Genomic DNA, 17,785 nt, shown 5'->3' on the forward strand with positions numbered 1-17,785 from the left:
TTTCATCCTCCCAACTTTCTTTTTTAAAAATGTGCATGTTAAGTACGTTTGTTGAAAGATCCATTCATGCACAGTAGAAAATACAGCCTGTGCTGCCAGATATGGAAGTTTAAACAAATTCAGTGGACAGGATGGCTCCCCCTCTCCCCAGCAGTGTTCTTCTATTCTATTTTATAAAGTAATTCCTTTGCCTGCTTACATCTCAACATGTTAATGAGGGGATAAATCTGCCTGCTCCAGTGCTGAAGAAGAACAAGATATACAAGTATGTTTCAAAAGGAAAATGGGATATCCGGCTTCCACTGTAGTACTGAACGTCAGCTTTTCTGACACACAAAAATGTTGTTTCAAAGACCTTACGGATGCAAAGGATTTCACACACCAAGAGCGTACAAGTCCAAAGGCTGCCTTCTTAATTGGAAAGCTTAAAAAGGAACAGAACCAGCCACAGCCACAGCTGGTAGCGAAGATCCAACTTGTGTTGCCCTTCACAAAAAGGAAAAAAGAAAGAGGAAAAAACCTCAAACTTAATTGTAACGATGGCCAGGCTAATCAGCATCCTTTTTATTAATCTTGCAAACTGGCACCCAAAATGAATGCTTTGAACTTCGTTACATAGAATAGGCCCTTCTATTTTTGCCTTTACACGCACAAACAAAATTATAATTAGATTAAAAGATTCCAGACATCTCAGTGGGTGAGAAAAGGAGTAATTACAGTGCTATACATCACTACACTGAGGGCAGGGATAATTATTGTTTTCATTTGTGAAAAAGGAAAGCAAGTCACAACAACATAAATTCTCACCCTCTGTGAGGTATTCCTTCCTAAATAAAGTAAAAGGCTAATAATTCCAGCAAAATCCAGACACTGACACAATGATACTGCATTATCCTTATCAGAACTTATATTGCTGCATCCCGTCTTATTGCTCAACATCTTATATTAAAAGAATATTATACAGATGGAATCACATGAAGATTGCACTTAATATTTATGGATTGACAGGGTAGGCAAAACACATATATACATTTTGCTTTTTTGCTCTTAAAACTGCCTCCCTTAGTATGAAAGTTACTACTGGATTAATGCCAAAGAATACCAAAAAGGGAGTATAAGATAAAGGACAGCATTATATTAGATAAAAAGAAAGGAGTTAAAAATATAAAAGGTTAGCAAATGCTTAGCATAATAAAATGCAACCAGTCAGTTTGGCTGCACTGAACGATTTTTTCTCCCATGTGGATCGTGCTTTACATTGACCTTCAAAGCAATTTCCACATTCGTCAAGTACCCATGTGGGCTTCCACACAACACAGAAATATAATTATTTTATTCCAATGATGTCAGGTTTGATCTTCCCATTGAAATGGTGTGGGTCCATTAGTGTCATATACACACAATGCATATTCCCTCAAAAACACACTTAACAGATATTCAGCTAACAGTCAAAGGCACGAAAGTCCTCTTAAAACACTGAGGAAATATGGTTCTCACAGATACAATTGAAATCTTATAAAATCTGATGTTTAAAAACCAAGGTAAGATAAATAGCAGCCCCAGATCCCAAAATTGAAAAATTCAGGCTCATTTCTAAATTGCAGATTGGACAGTATTGCAAAAGCCCAGAACAAGAACGTTGTGAAATGCTGGGAGGGAGGGAGGCCGAGAGAGAGAGAGAGAGAGAGAGAGAGAGAGAATGAGATTTATTTAAAGGCTTACTAATTATCATTAGAACATAAACTGAAAAAAGTCATTGGGACTGTATGCAATAAAACTGTACAAAAGTCAGGTTTATGGTACTTTTTATTTTAGTTTTTTAAAAATGTGAGATTTACATATTGGTTTACATTCTATGGCCGCTCAAAATAACATAAGAACATATAAATAGGGTTGTGAAAACGTGTAGTAGAAAATGCTGGGTGGAAATGATTAGGCAGCCATATACCCTTCTGAACATATCTGAATTCGCTGCAAACCAGAACCTTTAGTGTATCCATGCAAGTTAGTTTCAGTTCCATACACACCAGCCAGAGAAAGAAGAGGGAGTGGAATGTACAGATGTGGAACTCTGACTGCACAGTTTAGCGACTCAGAACTTCTCTGTTATCTTGAAGATGGACTACTAGACCCAGAAGGTGGACAACAGAACTGGTGTAGAACATTATCTTCCCTGCCAAGGAGGGGAAAAAAGAGATAGAGGGACAGAATCATAAAGGGACATTGTTAGGAGAACAAAGTATTTAAGAATAATACAGCCCTTTTGTAAACAATACAGAAAGGAAATTTCAGCCTCATTTCATTTGGATTCCTAGACAGTGTCAGTGTTAGCAACTGCACCTTTCACTGGAAACATGCTTTACTTATTTTGCCCCCGCTTTAAAAAACTTTTGCTTAATAAGTTCAAAAAAGAAATTTCATTTAGGACTTTCCCAAGTACACCTACAGGACTGTGTTCCATCAAGAATTGCTACTTACAAATATGGCTGTACTCTCTTTAAAAAACCCCCCCACACAGGTAAGAACTCTGCTTCCAAAGTCTCCTGAGTTGCCAGCATCATGAATAATGCTACAAACCAGGTCTAACACTCAAATTGCAAAAGCAATGTGGAATACCTCCATCTGTAACCTATGGTGGGAGGAAGCTGAAGGAAGTACCTTCATCATCAGTATGACCAACAGTGGCCATCTCCTTTAATTAAATAAAGAAGAATAAGCTAAAGAAGAATAAGGGAAGGAATAGGAAAGAGAAAGAAAATACAAAAATCTAAAGCCAAATACTATCACTCATTGTATTTGCCAGGTATTGCTGTATAATACCAAATGTGTTGCAAATGGATAGATTTAAGCCCCCCCCCCGGATCATAGACATAAAAATTTGCTTTAAAACATGGCTACTTCAGTAGAGGGTGCCATTCAATATTGGATAATCATGCGCTACTATTAAAAAGCCCTTATCAATTCACAATAGTTTTCTATTTTATTATAATACACAGCAAATCATTAAGTGGGCTTTGACTGTTTTCTTTGAAAAGCAGCTTGCCCGTCCTTCAACTGCTTTTTCTGATAATTGAGTTCTAAAGTGGTTTGCTGCACAGCTTTGGCAATGGGATGTTTGCTGTTTGAGAAAGAAGTGAAAAGTCTCACTGGGTACCTCAGAGCCTTCCATGCAGCTTCCTAATTTGGCTTAGTGCAAATGAACAAAAACGCAAGTTTCTGGAGAGGAAACTGTGGCTGCTTTGGTCTTTCTTTGTTTTTGGATGCTGCGCTAGGTTAAGCTATAGTTTAGCTCTCTCTAGACAAACTACAAACTGTAACCAAAGTTTGTCCTATAGATTACAACTTGTGGCTTGTCTGGAGAGAGCTAAACAATGAGTCTGGGTTTGGATGACAAACTAGTCAAACCATGGTTTAGTGTAGCACATCAGCAAAATGCTTGGGAATGAACAAAGGCCACTACAATCTCCTCTCTAGGATCCTGCACATTATTCCATCACACCAAACCAATGTATCCCTGCTTACCTATTCACTGCAAATTCTAGTCAGATTATAGACTTATAAAAATGGTTAATGTATATGTATAATAGAATAAAATAATTATAATCCGTACATTTTTTGCTCTAACATATAGGGGGAAACTTAGGATTTAGTCTATCTTCTCCTAGACAACCCAAATGTCAACCCAATTCCATCAGAAGTTGTTCATATTTATGATCCTTTCGAAGTTTCATTCTTACCATTGTATCTTCCATCCTGCAAATATATCGTAGAAGAACAGCTGACTGTCCATGGGAATGCATATTATTGTGAGAAAGCAGGAATGAGAATAAAAATATGCAAGGTAGGGTGAGTAGGAAAAGGATAATCATGCCCATGCAGCTTTGAGAATAGATTTTGAAAAAATGCATTGAACAAGCTTAGATCATTGCCCATCATATATAGGTTCTTCGGTCCTACAGACAACCCATCAATAGCACTTGTTCCCTCCTAGTAATTTCAAATCCCTTTGTTATAATCAGGTCGTGCACAAATCCGATTGAGTGCAGAACTAAATATGGTCACAGGTATTTTTCCCCAGTGGTCCCAGTAATCCACCACAGTAATGCAGGACTCTGCCTACTAATAATTAAAAGGTGAATATAAATGCTGAACAACATTGCTTGCCATGAGGATAAGCAATATGGTTGACCAAATAACTTTTTTTTTTTGCAGCTGCTGCGAAAACGGAACTTTGATAAAATGCTACTCACCATGATTTGTGAAAACAAAACAAAAAATTGCAATTAATTTCAAAATAAGGGGGGAAAAGTGTCAGAATAATGATTTTACCTCATAGAGGTGTTGAACAAACATTATGCAGGTAGGTACTGCAAGAAAATGAAGGGATTTCTTTGGTACTATAACATCCTTTGCAATATCTTTTTGCTTTCACAGGCATCACTGGGGGGAAAAGAAGAGAGAAAGTCTCCAGTTTCAAGATGCTCAGGTAACGTGTTGAGAAATGGACATGAGAATTCAGAAGGATCAGTAATGTAAACAAGGAATGCTTGGCATGATTAGCATGGAAGCTGTCAAATCATTCCATGCACACCAAAACTGAAATAAATCCACATATACTAAATATGATATCATGTCAAACAAAACAAGGATTTGGGGAAGTTTATTTATTTATAAGATGTCTAATGGCGTAAAAGTGAATGTCTTCTATTTGTATGTTTTGATTATATGCAACCTTCCTTCGTGTACTCCATTCTCCAAAGCCTTTACAGAGGGCAGCTGCCTCCCTGAACAGTGTGGGCTGTGTCCTAGGAAGTTACAGTGGGGAGTGGGGAATTGCCTCAGATCAGGCATTTTTCCACAACACAAACTGCTCTATTTAAGAAGGCCTTTGACTGTCTGGAGATGTTTCTCAAGGGGAGATGAAAGGTTGTTTGCATGAGCAGCCTTCTGCTGGCACAGTCTTTGGAACTCATCCCAAACATATGGTGAAAGAAGAAACATAACACTTAGAATGAGGAGATAAACAACAAGGATGGCTTGTTGCTACATGGCACATTATTATATTGAGATAATTGCACTGATTTATTTTATTTATTTCATAAAATTTATACACCACTTGATTGTAAAAAACAACAACCCTCAAAGCAGTTTACAAAAACAATACATTGATTTTGCAACTAAAGTTATTTGTTTTATCTATATTCTGTCTTCTTTCCATCATGGGTCTTGAAATTAGTGCACATGGGGCTGCCTGGTAGTCTTCCATTCAAGCACGGACCAGGCTCACACTTGCTTAGCTTCAGCAATGTGACCACATCATGCAGCCCTAGACCTGGGAAGTCAACATGGTGCCCTACAGATGTTGCTGGATCCCAAATTCCAACACTTACTTATTTTACACACACACGTTAAAACATATGATGCATAATAAAAATGCACACATTATTCTTGCCAGCAACATCTGGAGGGCATTATGTTGGCTACTTGCCTTTGACCCGGCTTTTCTTTCCCCAGTATAGTTTGATCAATGTAGAAGTAAGTAAGAAAAGTGTTTGGGTTTTCTTTTGTTACAAACACACATTCGTTCCTTATTAATTATTTAAAAATGATGCATAATCTGCCTGCTAGGGAAAAAGTGAAGCAGTGACTGAAATGTCCATCAATTAGCTATCTGCAGCATCAGTATATTCAAGAAGGGGAGGCACAGTTTTAGTGGCTTTCTATGTGCATATATCCCAGTAGGAATAACACAACGCCTTACATTTATTTGTACCGATTAGGGACTACAAAAATAAAACAAAAGCCATGAATTGATGCTTTGTATTAGATTTCAAAATTTATTTGGAAAATAACCCAAAGGCATCAATCTAAAAATAAACTATAAATGAAGGCATGTGACTACTAATTTCAAGACTAGGGATGGCTTTTGGTAAGTTGCCAAACAGACACTTAACTGGAAAAGAGGTGTGTGCAACAGTGTCACACAAAATGTCTTGAGATATTGCTGCTGGTACTGAAGAGTTGCAGATGACAGGGGTGGAGAACCTCAGGCCACAGTGTGTGTGTCAATGCAGTTTTCCAGGCCTCTCTATCTGACCCTTGGAACTCTCCACAGGACACACCCCTCAATGGCCCTACTCCACACCCTCCTGTTATTCCCCCTGGCTGGTATGAGGAATAATGGAATAATGCCTCCTGCTTGCCTGCGTAGAGAGATGCACATGCAGCAGCTTATGACTTGTGTGGTGGGACTGTACAAAATGAGAGGCACATCACCTGCTGCCCCATCCACTTGCAAGTGGCCCAGAAGTCTGTCCACTCCTATATTATGAGAAGCTATCAAATCTAAAAGCACAATAGAGAAACTACCATTTTGGCTGCGTAGTCATAGAGGTTTAGGAAGAAAGGATTTTATACGTTGAAAGAGTACTTTGGAAAGCTCCTTTAAAAAATTAAAGGAGTACTTTTAAGGATCAAAATGAGCACCAAGTGAGCATGGATGAACTCAATATAACTCAATCCAATTTAATTTATAGGAGGACGGAATGGAATAATAAAAAAGTGACTGTATGTTTTTCAGGATTTGTTGTAGTGAAAACAATGCCGGCATTGTTCGCACACCCTAAAGATCTTTGCTTAAACTACCTATAGACAAAAGGCTTTTTGTCACCATTATTTGTTACATATTTATTATATGTGTTAATAAGTTCATTAACGAATTAGTTAATTTCATAAGAAATTAACTTTCAAAGGATCGTGGAACTGCAATGCTGCAATCCTAAAGTGATTCTGAACTGTATTGTATGCACTGAAGCCCAGCTCAGCAAAGCACTGCAAAAGGTCATTTAAGGGTGTTTTTAAATTGTTCCAGCTAAACAAGTTTTCTCAGCTACTGCAATACCACTATTTGGCTATAGCAGTCCTGCATCTTGTGACCCGTTAAGGTGAAAGCAGACCACCAGTGTTTACAACCTTCCCCCCCCCCCCCAGGCAAACAGCAGAACTAGGACATTTATTGAGCTCCTAGTAGTAGTAGACTGCCTTATAGAACTGGAAGGATGCCATTGACTTGGTAGGTCACAAGACCTGCACACGCATTCTATAGCAAAGATTAAGATATACTTGAAAACAAATGGGGAAAACCTATTTCATGTGTCATTGGCTTGGGCAAGTTGGATTAACAATACTGGAAGCACATACAAGTGGATAGCACATTCACTGATTCCAAAATGCTTATATTTATGATGGAAGAAAACCAAACATAAGGCAAAACAAAGGAAAAATGCTTAAATGATGGAAAAGAAATATGCAATACATGAACTATGTGGGAAACACACAATTATGAAAGCAACAAACTTATGCATATCCATTTACAGACTTAGGTTTCACTGCTGATTATCTTTTTTTACTAGCACAACCCTTTTTCAGCCCCATATTTACAATATTTTACACAAATGTTATCCATGAGCTGGCAAATTATAAATAATTTAACTCACTTTTACTGATGAAATAATGAAAAATTATGTGTCCATTTTTAACAGCCCTAAATATGTATTTTATTTTGAACTGTGTAAATATCCCATATAAAGTCAGTCATGAGGAATTGCAAAATCTATGTGGGATACAAGCATCTCCAAACACTTATCCAGATGCCTGTGTGATGAAAGCCACCAACTGATATGGTTTTTATATGTAATGGATTTAGAAAGGAAAATAAAAGGACGTTAATTTACTGCTCAACCAAAGGCTGGTGGGCTCTAGCTTTTGTGTGCCTACTTTGCATCAGGAACAGGGGAACATCTAGGGGTTCGAAAAGATCAGTATATATGGGGCTTTTGCAGAGGAAGGGAGGGATTTGGAGCACATAGCTTTAAGTGGAAACCTGCCTGCCCTCAAACAAACCTTGCACACATACTTAAAGAATGAAGCAGCCAAAGGACCAAACACACTGCTGACTGTTCTAATCTAGTCTAATCCAGAGCGGAGTCAAAAATTCCCCACCCTACTTTGCAGGTTCAAACTGTGGGAGGCATTTTGGTGGGTTTCATGGTGCAGAGCTACGCATGAATTGTTTCAGAAAAGGGTAAAGAAAAGACCATTTCTCCTGCTCTTTTTTAATTTAAAAAGAACCAACATGCTGTAACAGCAGAGGGTCTTTCCTCCTCCTATCCCCCCCCCATTTATTTGCATTGTCAAGTTGGCTCGTAGAGTTGGAAGAAACCCTGAGGACCATCTAGTACAACAACCTGCTCTGCAGGAATCTCAACTAAAGCATGTGTGACAGATGGCCATCCTACCTCTGCTTAAAAACCTCCAAAGAAGGAGAGGCCACCACCTTCCGTGTGAGCCCGTTCCACTGTCAAACAGCTCTTACCGTCAGAAAGTTCTTCCTGGTGTTTAGTCGGAATCTCCTTGCTTGTAACTTGAAGCCATTGGTTTGGGTGAACAGGGAAATGCAGAGCTCTTTATGCTGCCTTGTTCTTCCCACCAGAATGCCAGTTGAATGCACGCTAGTGTGATCATTTGGCACAATGTAGTTACCCACTTTCCTCTGGATTCCATGTCTTTTCTCATTCTGTGTATCAATTGACAAAGCAAGCCCTAATAGCTAAGGCTCATACAGCTCTGCATTGCAAAGCACTGTTATGGGAAACCGCTTGCAGCCCAGCCATTAGGACTTGCTTTGCAAAGGAGAACTTGTTGCTCCTGCCTTTGGGACAGAACAACCTGCAGCCTGTGGACTGCATGAGGCCTGTTGCCTCAGTCTATGGCCTCCAGCATTTCTCATACCTTGTCTCTGATCAAGTACCATTGTTGCCACAAGGCACACAGGTCTTGTACATGTGTTATCTGAGATCCAACAACAGAACACTATGGCTAGAACACTGTAGGAGCCCCAATCTATAGTTTGGCATCCAAACTCTATGGGGAAGTGCCATAGCTCACTGAGAGAGCATCTGCTTTCCAGGTTCAATCCGTTGCTTCCTGTGTGAAATACTGCATGAAATCCCGGAGAGCCACTGCCAGTTAGTGTAGATAGAACTGAACTAAATGGATGGTCTGGCTCTGTATAAGGCAACTTCCTATGTTCTAACATGCCTGGTAGCACCTCTTCTCCTATTGCTGCAATGAGAGCAGCACTAGGCCAAAGACAAGGTAAGGGAGATTCCACAGCTGCATCAAAGCTGATTGAGGCTAAATGGGGTGGGCTGAGGAAGAGAGGTGGTCTGTGCAGGGGAGCATCCCCCCCCCAAGAATGTGATCCCAAGTGAAACTATATTCCTGCTTTAGAGACTATAGTTCACAGAACGGTGTTAATGAGTGAGCTTTGACTCACACTTCTTTCGCAAGTCGCTTTGAATCTTCTTTCCTGGAAAAAAGTGATTACCGATAATATTTTGGAATCGGCCCTTTGTCTCAGGAAGTAAGACCTCAGGACTTCATAGATGTGTATGCTATGAGTTGAGCATGAGCACTGGAAAGAGCTTCTCAAATAGGTGGCGCACCCTCCTTGCATGCTCATGAGCAAAATCACAGCAAACACAGACCTGCTTATGGGCACTGTTTTGCCTGAGGTTTATTTATCTTGGGCAGGCAAAGGAGGAGTGGAAGGGAGCAGCAGAGCATGGTCTCAAGGTCTTGAGGGCTTTCTATGTGTTTGCTTGAAAGCGCCCTCACTGATGTATGCGGACGCTAATTGTTTAAATGTCATGGCATTTGTTTATTTAGTGAACATATAAACTGGGGGGAACTGGAAATGCTATACTAATTCTCTGTGGAAATTCTACATAGACCTGTACTATAAAAGAGTGTGTGCTTAAATGTTTTAAAATGTGATTTTTAAAGTAAAAAAAATAATATTATCATATAGAAGTACCAAAAATAAATATAATAAATGGTCAGGCCTGTCTATGAAAGGAAAAAGTGGGTGGACCATAACTACTCTTACCTGTACTCTGAGTGTGTGGCAGGGACAGTGAGCTGGGTATGGTACAATGGAGCTGGACAGCAAAACTGGTGCAGAGTATTTATAGACCTACGACACAAGGAAAAACAAAGTCAACACACTGAGTGTCTATTAAGGGGCTTTCTAATGGAAAGGTAGGTGCTAATGGTTATATCTGAAATGTTTCAATGAGGTTTTTTTCCCACTTTCTAAAAAAATAAAATAAATATATTAAAACTCTCAAACTCCAATTACTGGAAAATAAAGGGGAATAATCCCCATACAAATGTATACATACATCAGAAATGAGTATGATGGGTGATTGCAATGAAGAGTTAAAATGTTGTTGGGGTGGGAAGGACCCCCTAAATGTATAACAAGTTTTTTAAATGGATGTCTTTGCCATATTCTGTACAGTAATAGCAAAGATATAAGTTAAGGGTTGGTCAGGATTTCTGCAGAAATATGAAGCAAGATATGCGGATGACTCTGCACCAGTCTAGCTGTTATTTTAAACTACTCCAAATTCTGCTATGCTTTCAGGCACTAGGAAAATAATCAGATACTCAAATAAATATAATATTTTAATAAGCTTGTGGTGTAATTTCTTAAGATAATGAACTATCTATGTAATGATGCAAAATCCTATTTTCCTTTTGATTCCATGGAACCAAGCACCAATGTATGTTCAGTAAGCCCTTTTTAGCATGAAAAAATATATAAATTTTACACCTTAAGAATTATTTCTCAGTATGCACCTGCAATTAAACCAGTCAAACAAAATATTGGAAAAATAATGCCAATGCATAAGATGACACAAAACGATACAACAAATAAAACAATATGTGAGATACGTAGTAGTAGTATGCTTCATGGCTGACATGTGTTATGAACATTTCAAGTTTGGTTTAGTACAGAAAATATTGTGCGATGAAACCGCAAAATCAAATTTCCTGAATAAAGCAACCTGGATAAGATGGTGAAGATGAAAACCAATACCAATGATCTGATATAACTGGTATTCACTAGCTGCAATCCATTCTGCAAAATAAAACTTGAGACTATTCATGAAAAGATTATAATAATGTGTATTAAAAGTACTCCACTTGGCTCTCTTCGCTTCTTTTGCTCATGGCAGTTTCCCGGGAGCTTCAATAAGCACAGTGTATTTTTAGTTTCAGGTGATTAAAGTCAGAGTCCTATGAGGTCATCCTCTTAAAAGATCAAAAAGACGAGTTAAGCAGAAATATGTCATGCTGTCTGTCTCCAGAAAGAGGAGGGAGTCAAGCACTAATCTTTTAAAAATGAAGGTCAGGTTGCTCTGACTCTTGCTGCTAAGACTTAGATCAGAAGCATCATTAGCAAGTGAGAATAGTCTACTTACTATATTCTACTATAAAGTTGAAAACAGATGGTCACACTTTCCTCTTGGGTTGTAATGTGTGATGACTTACAGTCAGGTTTTTCCTACTACAGTGAGTTCAAATGTAATACCAAACCATAGTTTGCCCACTTGTGGGCTTCGGCTCTGCCCTATCCACATCCCCTTATGCATTCTGCTTCCCTATCTGACTTGCAGGTTTGGAACAAGGCGTACAGTTTGCCACTGCGGATGAATTGGCAAACTATGGTTTGTGTTTGTCCCTCCAACGAAAAATGAAAATCCACTTAAAACTATGGTTTCTAACTGTGATTTGGGGGAGAAGCAGTAGTTGGCTGATTCAGATATAATGGCAAGCCAAATAGTTTGTCGAAATCAAGACGCCTAGAAGGAAACTGGAACAATGCACAAGGGAAAAAAGGGACAGGGCAGCAACTTAGCCCAAGCATGGCGAAACCATGGTTTGGCATTACAGTTGAAATGTTTTACTGAGATGGTTTAGGAATGTTGTATTATCTCATTTCTGATCCCGACATGATCCACATGTAAAGTTTTTATTTTGCTCATTTTGCTTTTTATAAACTTGTCTTAACATTTATTTTTATTGACAATGTTACCATGTATTTTATATTCTTTGTAAACTGCTAAGAGCTTTTATTTATAGTTAAACAGTATACAGATTCTGTTAAATAAGAAATATTATCTATGATAGCAAGGAGAAATATATCTGATTAAACATGAATCATATTGTTTATCCAAAATGTTCAAAGCTAAGAAGACTGATTGTTATACTTAACCAAAAACAGTGGGAGGTGTTTGAAAATCTTGAAACATCTTTTGGGCAGCAATAAAACCCAAAAGAGTTCGATGGGTTGTTTTTCAAATAATTTAAATTTTTAAAAGTCTTCCTACTGAAGATATGCTGCAAAGTTTTGTTTTGTTTTCCATTTTAGTCTTAATTTCTTTCAAGCATCTTTTAATTCCCAAGTTGTTTTTTTCTTGAACAGCCATCAAATGCCTCTAATTTCTAAGTACCATAAACAGTAATAAATCAGTCCTTGCTCAAAAAGCTGAATACAGTATTTTGGGATCTGGGGCTTTGGCTATCACCCGAAGAACTGTATGCTTATAACATGACTTACCAGTGCCACCATGTCATCATTAGTACCTTTTTATTATAAGCAGAATTTCATATTAGAAATGTTAAGTTGTGGGTTGACATAGCAGACGACACAGCGATTTCTCCAAGTAGCTCTTTATTTTGTAAGCTGGAATAGAACTGACTGCAAACAGCTCAGCCGGCCTGCTTTTATAGGCAGCCGGCTGTCAACATTGTAACAACAACAGCCCAGAGTTTCCGCCTAAAATAACTGACGTGGACCTGAGGGAAAACTATCTACAGACCTGAGTGAAAACTATATACAGTATCCCCCTGCTGGCCCAGGGTGAAACTTCACTACATAACAAGAAATAAGTCTGCAATTAAAAAAATCTAAAGCCATATTTCCCCATACAATCACTTTGCACAATGGTCCCTTGTTATTTCCCAGTCACTATAAATTCAAAGTATAATTTGTGGACCAGTTTCTATCTGTAGACTGTATTTCCTACTGTAAACAAACGATGTATTCCTCTTGTCTAACAGACAAAATTCTGAAAGCTAGTATTTGTTTAATAAAACATAAGCAAATGAATAGCATCTTCTGCAACCATGTCCATCAGTTGTCAAATACTTTCTGGCTGCATCTCTGTCCCAATACAAATGCATCATCTGGCTAATCGGCATAGAAATAAAAAATGCAGGCTTAAATTGGGGGTGGGGCAATCTGAATTGAGACAGCAGCAAGCGATGGAAGACAGTTTTCTTTGTGTAAACAGGAGAGGGAATCTATCAGCTCCACCCACCAACCTCCAGTTTAATGTGCAGTTCGGAACTCAGAGCCATGTTCCAAAGAGGAAACCACATTCACTTCCTTTGTCTCTCACCTCCCTCTCTTTCTCAAGTAAGCAAAGAAACTGACACAAACTGTATTATTTTTAAGTTCAGATACTTTCGCTACTAAATACATTTTTGTGTAAGAAGGCTTTCCCCTGCAGTGTGATCTAGTGATTACTACTGGTTGCATGCAGTAATTGTAGCAAAATTCATTTTAGAGTAATTATTTATTGCATTTCCCCTCATTTTATCTTATTGTGCACCTCTTTGAGAGCTTTGGTGGGTGGGTGGGAAGGTCAGGTGAAGAACAAGGAAGAGGTAGAGAACAGAGAATGAGAGTGACTGATTGGGTGGCTGTTAACATAAAAGGAAAGGCTGTTGGAAGTGCATCTCCGATTTTCAAGGATGGGAATATGATGTACAGTCAGAAGCCATTTGGGAAAGGAAAGGATCAACCACTCCCATGATTTACTGGCAAATCATGTAAGTAAAAATGAAACATGAATGAATGCCACTGTACTTGTTGCTTTAAAAACAGGGGTGGTTGTGGTAATCTACATTTTTGTAAATTGGGTTTCTGGAGTAGGGTGTGTCATGAGACCTACTTTACATAGGATAACCGTCTCTTTGAAAGTGCCATCTATTTAAATGGCTGTGCAGTACAACTATAAGCCGGTTCCTGCATTGCTGGGGATTGAGTCTCAGGGTCTTTCCAACATTACAATTCTATGATTCTATGAAGGGAGAAAAGGGCCTGTGAAATTGTCCTGCAACAGTTAACACCTGGACAGCAAACTGAGAAGGTACAGTATTCTACTGGTGAGATATAAACTTATTATTTTTTTAAAAATCTACACATATAAACTAACACATGCACATTTAAAGTGTATTTGTGCTCTCTTTTCTGGTGGTGCATTCACTCCCTCTTTTGTTGCCATGCTATTCCAGAATTCAATATAGCCTGGTCCCCAATTCTAAGGGTGTAGAGAAAGAGGAGACTGCAGTTGGCCAATGGAAGGACAACCCATTAATAGTTACATGGGGGAATCTTGGTTATCACAAGAAAGATGATTGATTGATTGATTGATTGATTGATTGATTTACAGGAAGATGCTGAAAAGAAAGTGAAAAGAGAAAACTAGGTGTGGATTGTTTGGGAGAAGGACAGCAGACACATGTTATCTAAAGGGAATGCCAATTTTTAACTTCTGAAGAGAGAAGTGGTAATGCTTCGATGTACATACAGGCCATCACTTGGAAAGCTCTGGAAAAGATTGATGCTATAATTGCTCATTGGTAATGAGAAAGGTGTTATTGATTATCATCTGTCATGGATTCACAGATCTTGAATCACTAGTCACTTCTGGCTATGGCTCAGTTGCAAAACAGTTATATAGTACACATATGTGTATTACAATCATTTTATTTGTCTTGCAATTTGTGGTTTGCCTCATCACATTTATCATCCGTAGCTATCTGCTTACATGTACTTATAATTCCCACTTTCTGCTTGTTGGCTGCTGGAGTCTGCCCATCACCTCATGGACAGAAGTGTTACTATTTTCATCTATGAAATGTTAAAGGGTATGGAGACGTGTATGAAAACCAAGCAGCTCCTGTAAACAAACACTACAGTTTGAATTGCTGTGAGAATGGGAAATTATGGCTGCTCAATAGGTGAAAAATTGAGACTGAAAGACTGCGCAACTTTTTGAAAAATGCAGCTTAAGTTTAGGGTGAATTGTACTTTTACAATTACACTAAAATGCCTCTGTGTGTAGTTTAAAGAAAACAACCAGCAACAACCTTCAGCTGTAATTACTGAACTCAAGACAGAAAAATCTTTGCTTCCTGTGAAACTGGTGCTCCTTTCCTACCTGCTTAGTGAAAAAAACTGCACTATTTTTTTTAAATAGGCTACATGTTGGGGTAACATTTACCAAGTGGTCCAGCCTGTCTCTCTTTCTCCTGAAAGGTTTAGGGAGATATCCCCACACCTGCAAATGGATTTCCTGGTATGACCATGTAAGCATGTAATGTCACCTGCTTTTGTGCTATCAATTTTGTTCTATAAATTTTATCTCCCACTACCTGACCTTTTCGGAACCATGTTCGCTTTACCCCCACCCCATCGCCTCAAAGGACTAGAAAAAACCCACCGTGAAAGTTTGCCCAAGCACTAGTTATAATGGCCCTTATTTAACAACATTAAGCTGATGGCACCCATTTGTTATCTGCCAGCATTTCTACAATACTACATGCCAAATCAAGTGCATATTAAAATTTACTAACTAAATCAGATAACATTTCCCATGTGTGACATACTGTAGAGCATTAAAATTGTTTGGATCATCCAAGATGAAACCCATAATAAGATCAAACCACTCTAATGCTAAAACAAAGGCAGAAGCAGCAGAACAAATTAAATATAAATTTATTCTCTATATACATTTAGCTTCTTTTGGTGATTTTCCACAGTGTATTTGCCTTCGACTGAAACATTTTAATCGCGCACTTAAAAACAACATATGACTTTCTTGGTTTGTGAAGCTCTTAGTGGAATTCTAGAATGACATTTTTTAAACGACTATTAAAGAAGCAAATTGCAAATCTGCATTGGAGTGGAAATTCCAACAACCTGATAAAAATGAGTGGTATCATCTATGTTATTAAAACATCATCAACAGGAAAGAGGGGAAAAAAGATGACAAATATTCTAGGGAAGGGGTGCAGTTCAGTGGTAGAGAATCAGCTTGCATTCAGGCTACTGGGAAAGACTTAAATTCAGGCTACTGGGAAAGACTTTGCCTGAAACCCTGGAGAGCCATAGCCAGCCAATGTAGACAGCACTGATATAGATGGACTAATGGTTTGGTTCAGTATAAGGCAGCTTCCTTACACTTACTATAAATTAAAAGTTTTAGAATGCATTCCTGCCCCTATTTGCTCATATAAATTTCCCTGGAATCAGTGGGACACACCATGTATCCTGCATCCTATTTGCACAGGTTATTCACTGGAACTCCCAACTTCAAAACATTGGCTTATTTTTCTTTTCTGATAGAACTATGACCTAGAGATGGCTCCCCCACCCCCAGTGTGAGACTTCAGGCTGCAACAGTACCATTTTGAGAGAGCTTATGTAGCAAGATCAAGTCCTGGCTTTTTCATCATAGTTAACGAATTTAAAGCGGTCCATGCTTTTAATAGCCATAACTATGATCAAGTCTTAACTAGGCACAGACCTTGACGATGGTGAAAGCTACTGGGGATTTTGGCTCCGCTGACCATTAAGTATGATTAAAGCTTACATCTGTACCAACCTTAGGCATTCTCAAGGAACGCTGGCAAAATCCGAAAGGAAGAGCTGAACCTTCATCCTCTTTCCAATCTCTTAACCATGGTAACCAGCCCATACAGTTTGAATCATACAAATCCTCGTTAAAATACATGTACACTTAGAACTGAAAACATATGGTCTGAAACTAGTTACATTTGCATTGATGTTTGCATGGTCCCCACCAACAGACGGCTATGTGGTTGTAGAAAACTCCTCATTTTATTTTCATATGCACAATGTTAAAAGTTGAGATTATCAGCCCAAGGAGCAGTGCTACTGAAAGTTCATTTCATAGATAAACTTAATGAAGATCATCGGTTGAAAAGAAGATTGCCTCTAAATGCAGCCAACCCCCCCCCCCAAAGAACACACATCACAATCATAGTAATTATTATTACTATGTCTAGATATTTGGTGATCTACATTTCAATTGAGAATTTAGAAACAATTAGCATGATCCAGTCCCAGCATGAGAATTCAGAGATACAGTATAAGGAACACTCGCACTCATCTGCACCAGTGAAGAAGCTTCAAAATAAATTGTACTCAGACTTCCCAGGTGCCACACCAATGCCAAGCCCAACTTAACATGATGGGGTATGGGCATCCTCCCCTCCCATCAGCATCAAGCTGCCTATGTATTTGCATGTAGACTGCTAGTGCTTGGATTGCACAGAAGACAAAATAAAAAAAATCATCTTCTGGGATCAAATCAAAATATCTAGTACAGTACAGCATTCTGATAGCAGCCTGCCATATGTCTTTGGAAGCTTTCAAGCAGAGCAGGGAGACAATGTCTCTCTACTGTCACTACATCTGATCTTCAAAGGAATATTACTTCTGAAAATGGAGGATCTGGCTCACTCTGGTGAGCAGATACAGGAAGTGTGCATATGTGGAAACTATATTGAGAGAGCACATTTCAATATCAACTGAGAATTCTGGATTTAGCAGTCAGCAGGATTGAATAGATTCTTTGTGCAGTGGCTCACTGACTCTTATAAACAAGACACTGAATTCTGGATTTGGGTAGCCACTGCAACTCATTCTACGCATTCCTTCCCAGTCTGAAACTCAGGGAACTACCTGTATATAGATTTGACCTAGACACAAGCTTTCTTCTCTCTCAACAATTAGACATGCTGTCAGTGCATGGAAGGGAGAGTGGGATTATGCTTGCTG

At 38.6% G+C, this 17,785-nt stretch overlaps 1 protein-coding gene across 10 annotated transcripts in view; it reads right to left on the reverse strand.

The window, feature by feature from the left end:
- IQSEC1 (IQ motif and Sec7 domain ArfGEF 1) overlaps window positions 1-17,785 on the reverse strand; it is a 304,523-nt gene that overhangs the window by 181,746 nt on the left and 104,992 nt on the right. For 5 of the 10 annotated variants that reach the window (XM_081848826.1, XM_081848824.1, XM_081848821.1 and 2 more), the window contains one exon: window positions 9,950-10,036. The exons of 4 other annotated variants lie outside the window; for them this stretch is intronic. In XM_081848826.1, coding sequence (XP_081704952.1) covers window positions 9,950-10,036 — 87 coding nt within the window. Of the gene's footprint in view, window positions 1-4,329; window positions 4,351-9,949; window positions 10,037-17,785 lie in introns of those variants that run through there. One more of the 10 variants, XM_081848823.1, reaches the window with a different exon arrangement.

The sequence above is a fragment of the Podarcis erhardii genome, assembly GCF_964252035.2.
Source record: "Podarcis erhardii genome assembly, chromosome: 2".
Taxonomy (NCBI): Eukaryota; Metazoa; Chordata; class Lepidosauria; order Squamata; family Lacertidae; genus Podarcis; species Podarcis erhardii.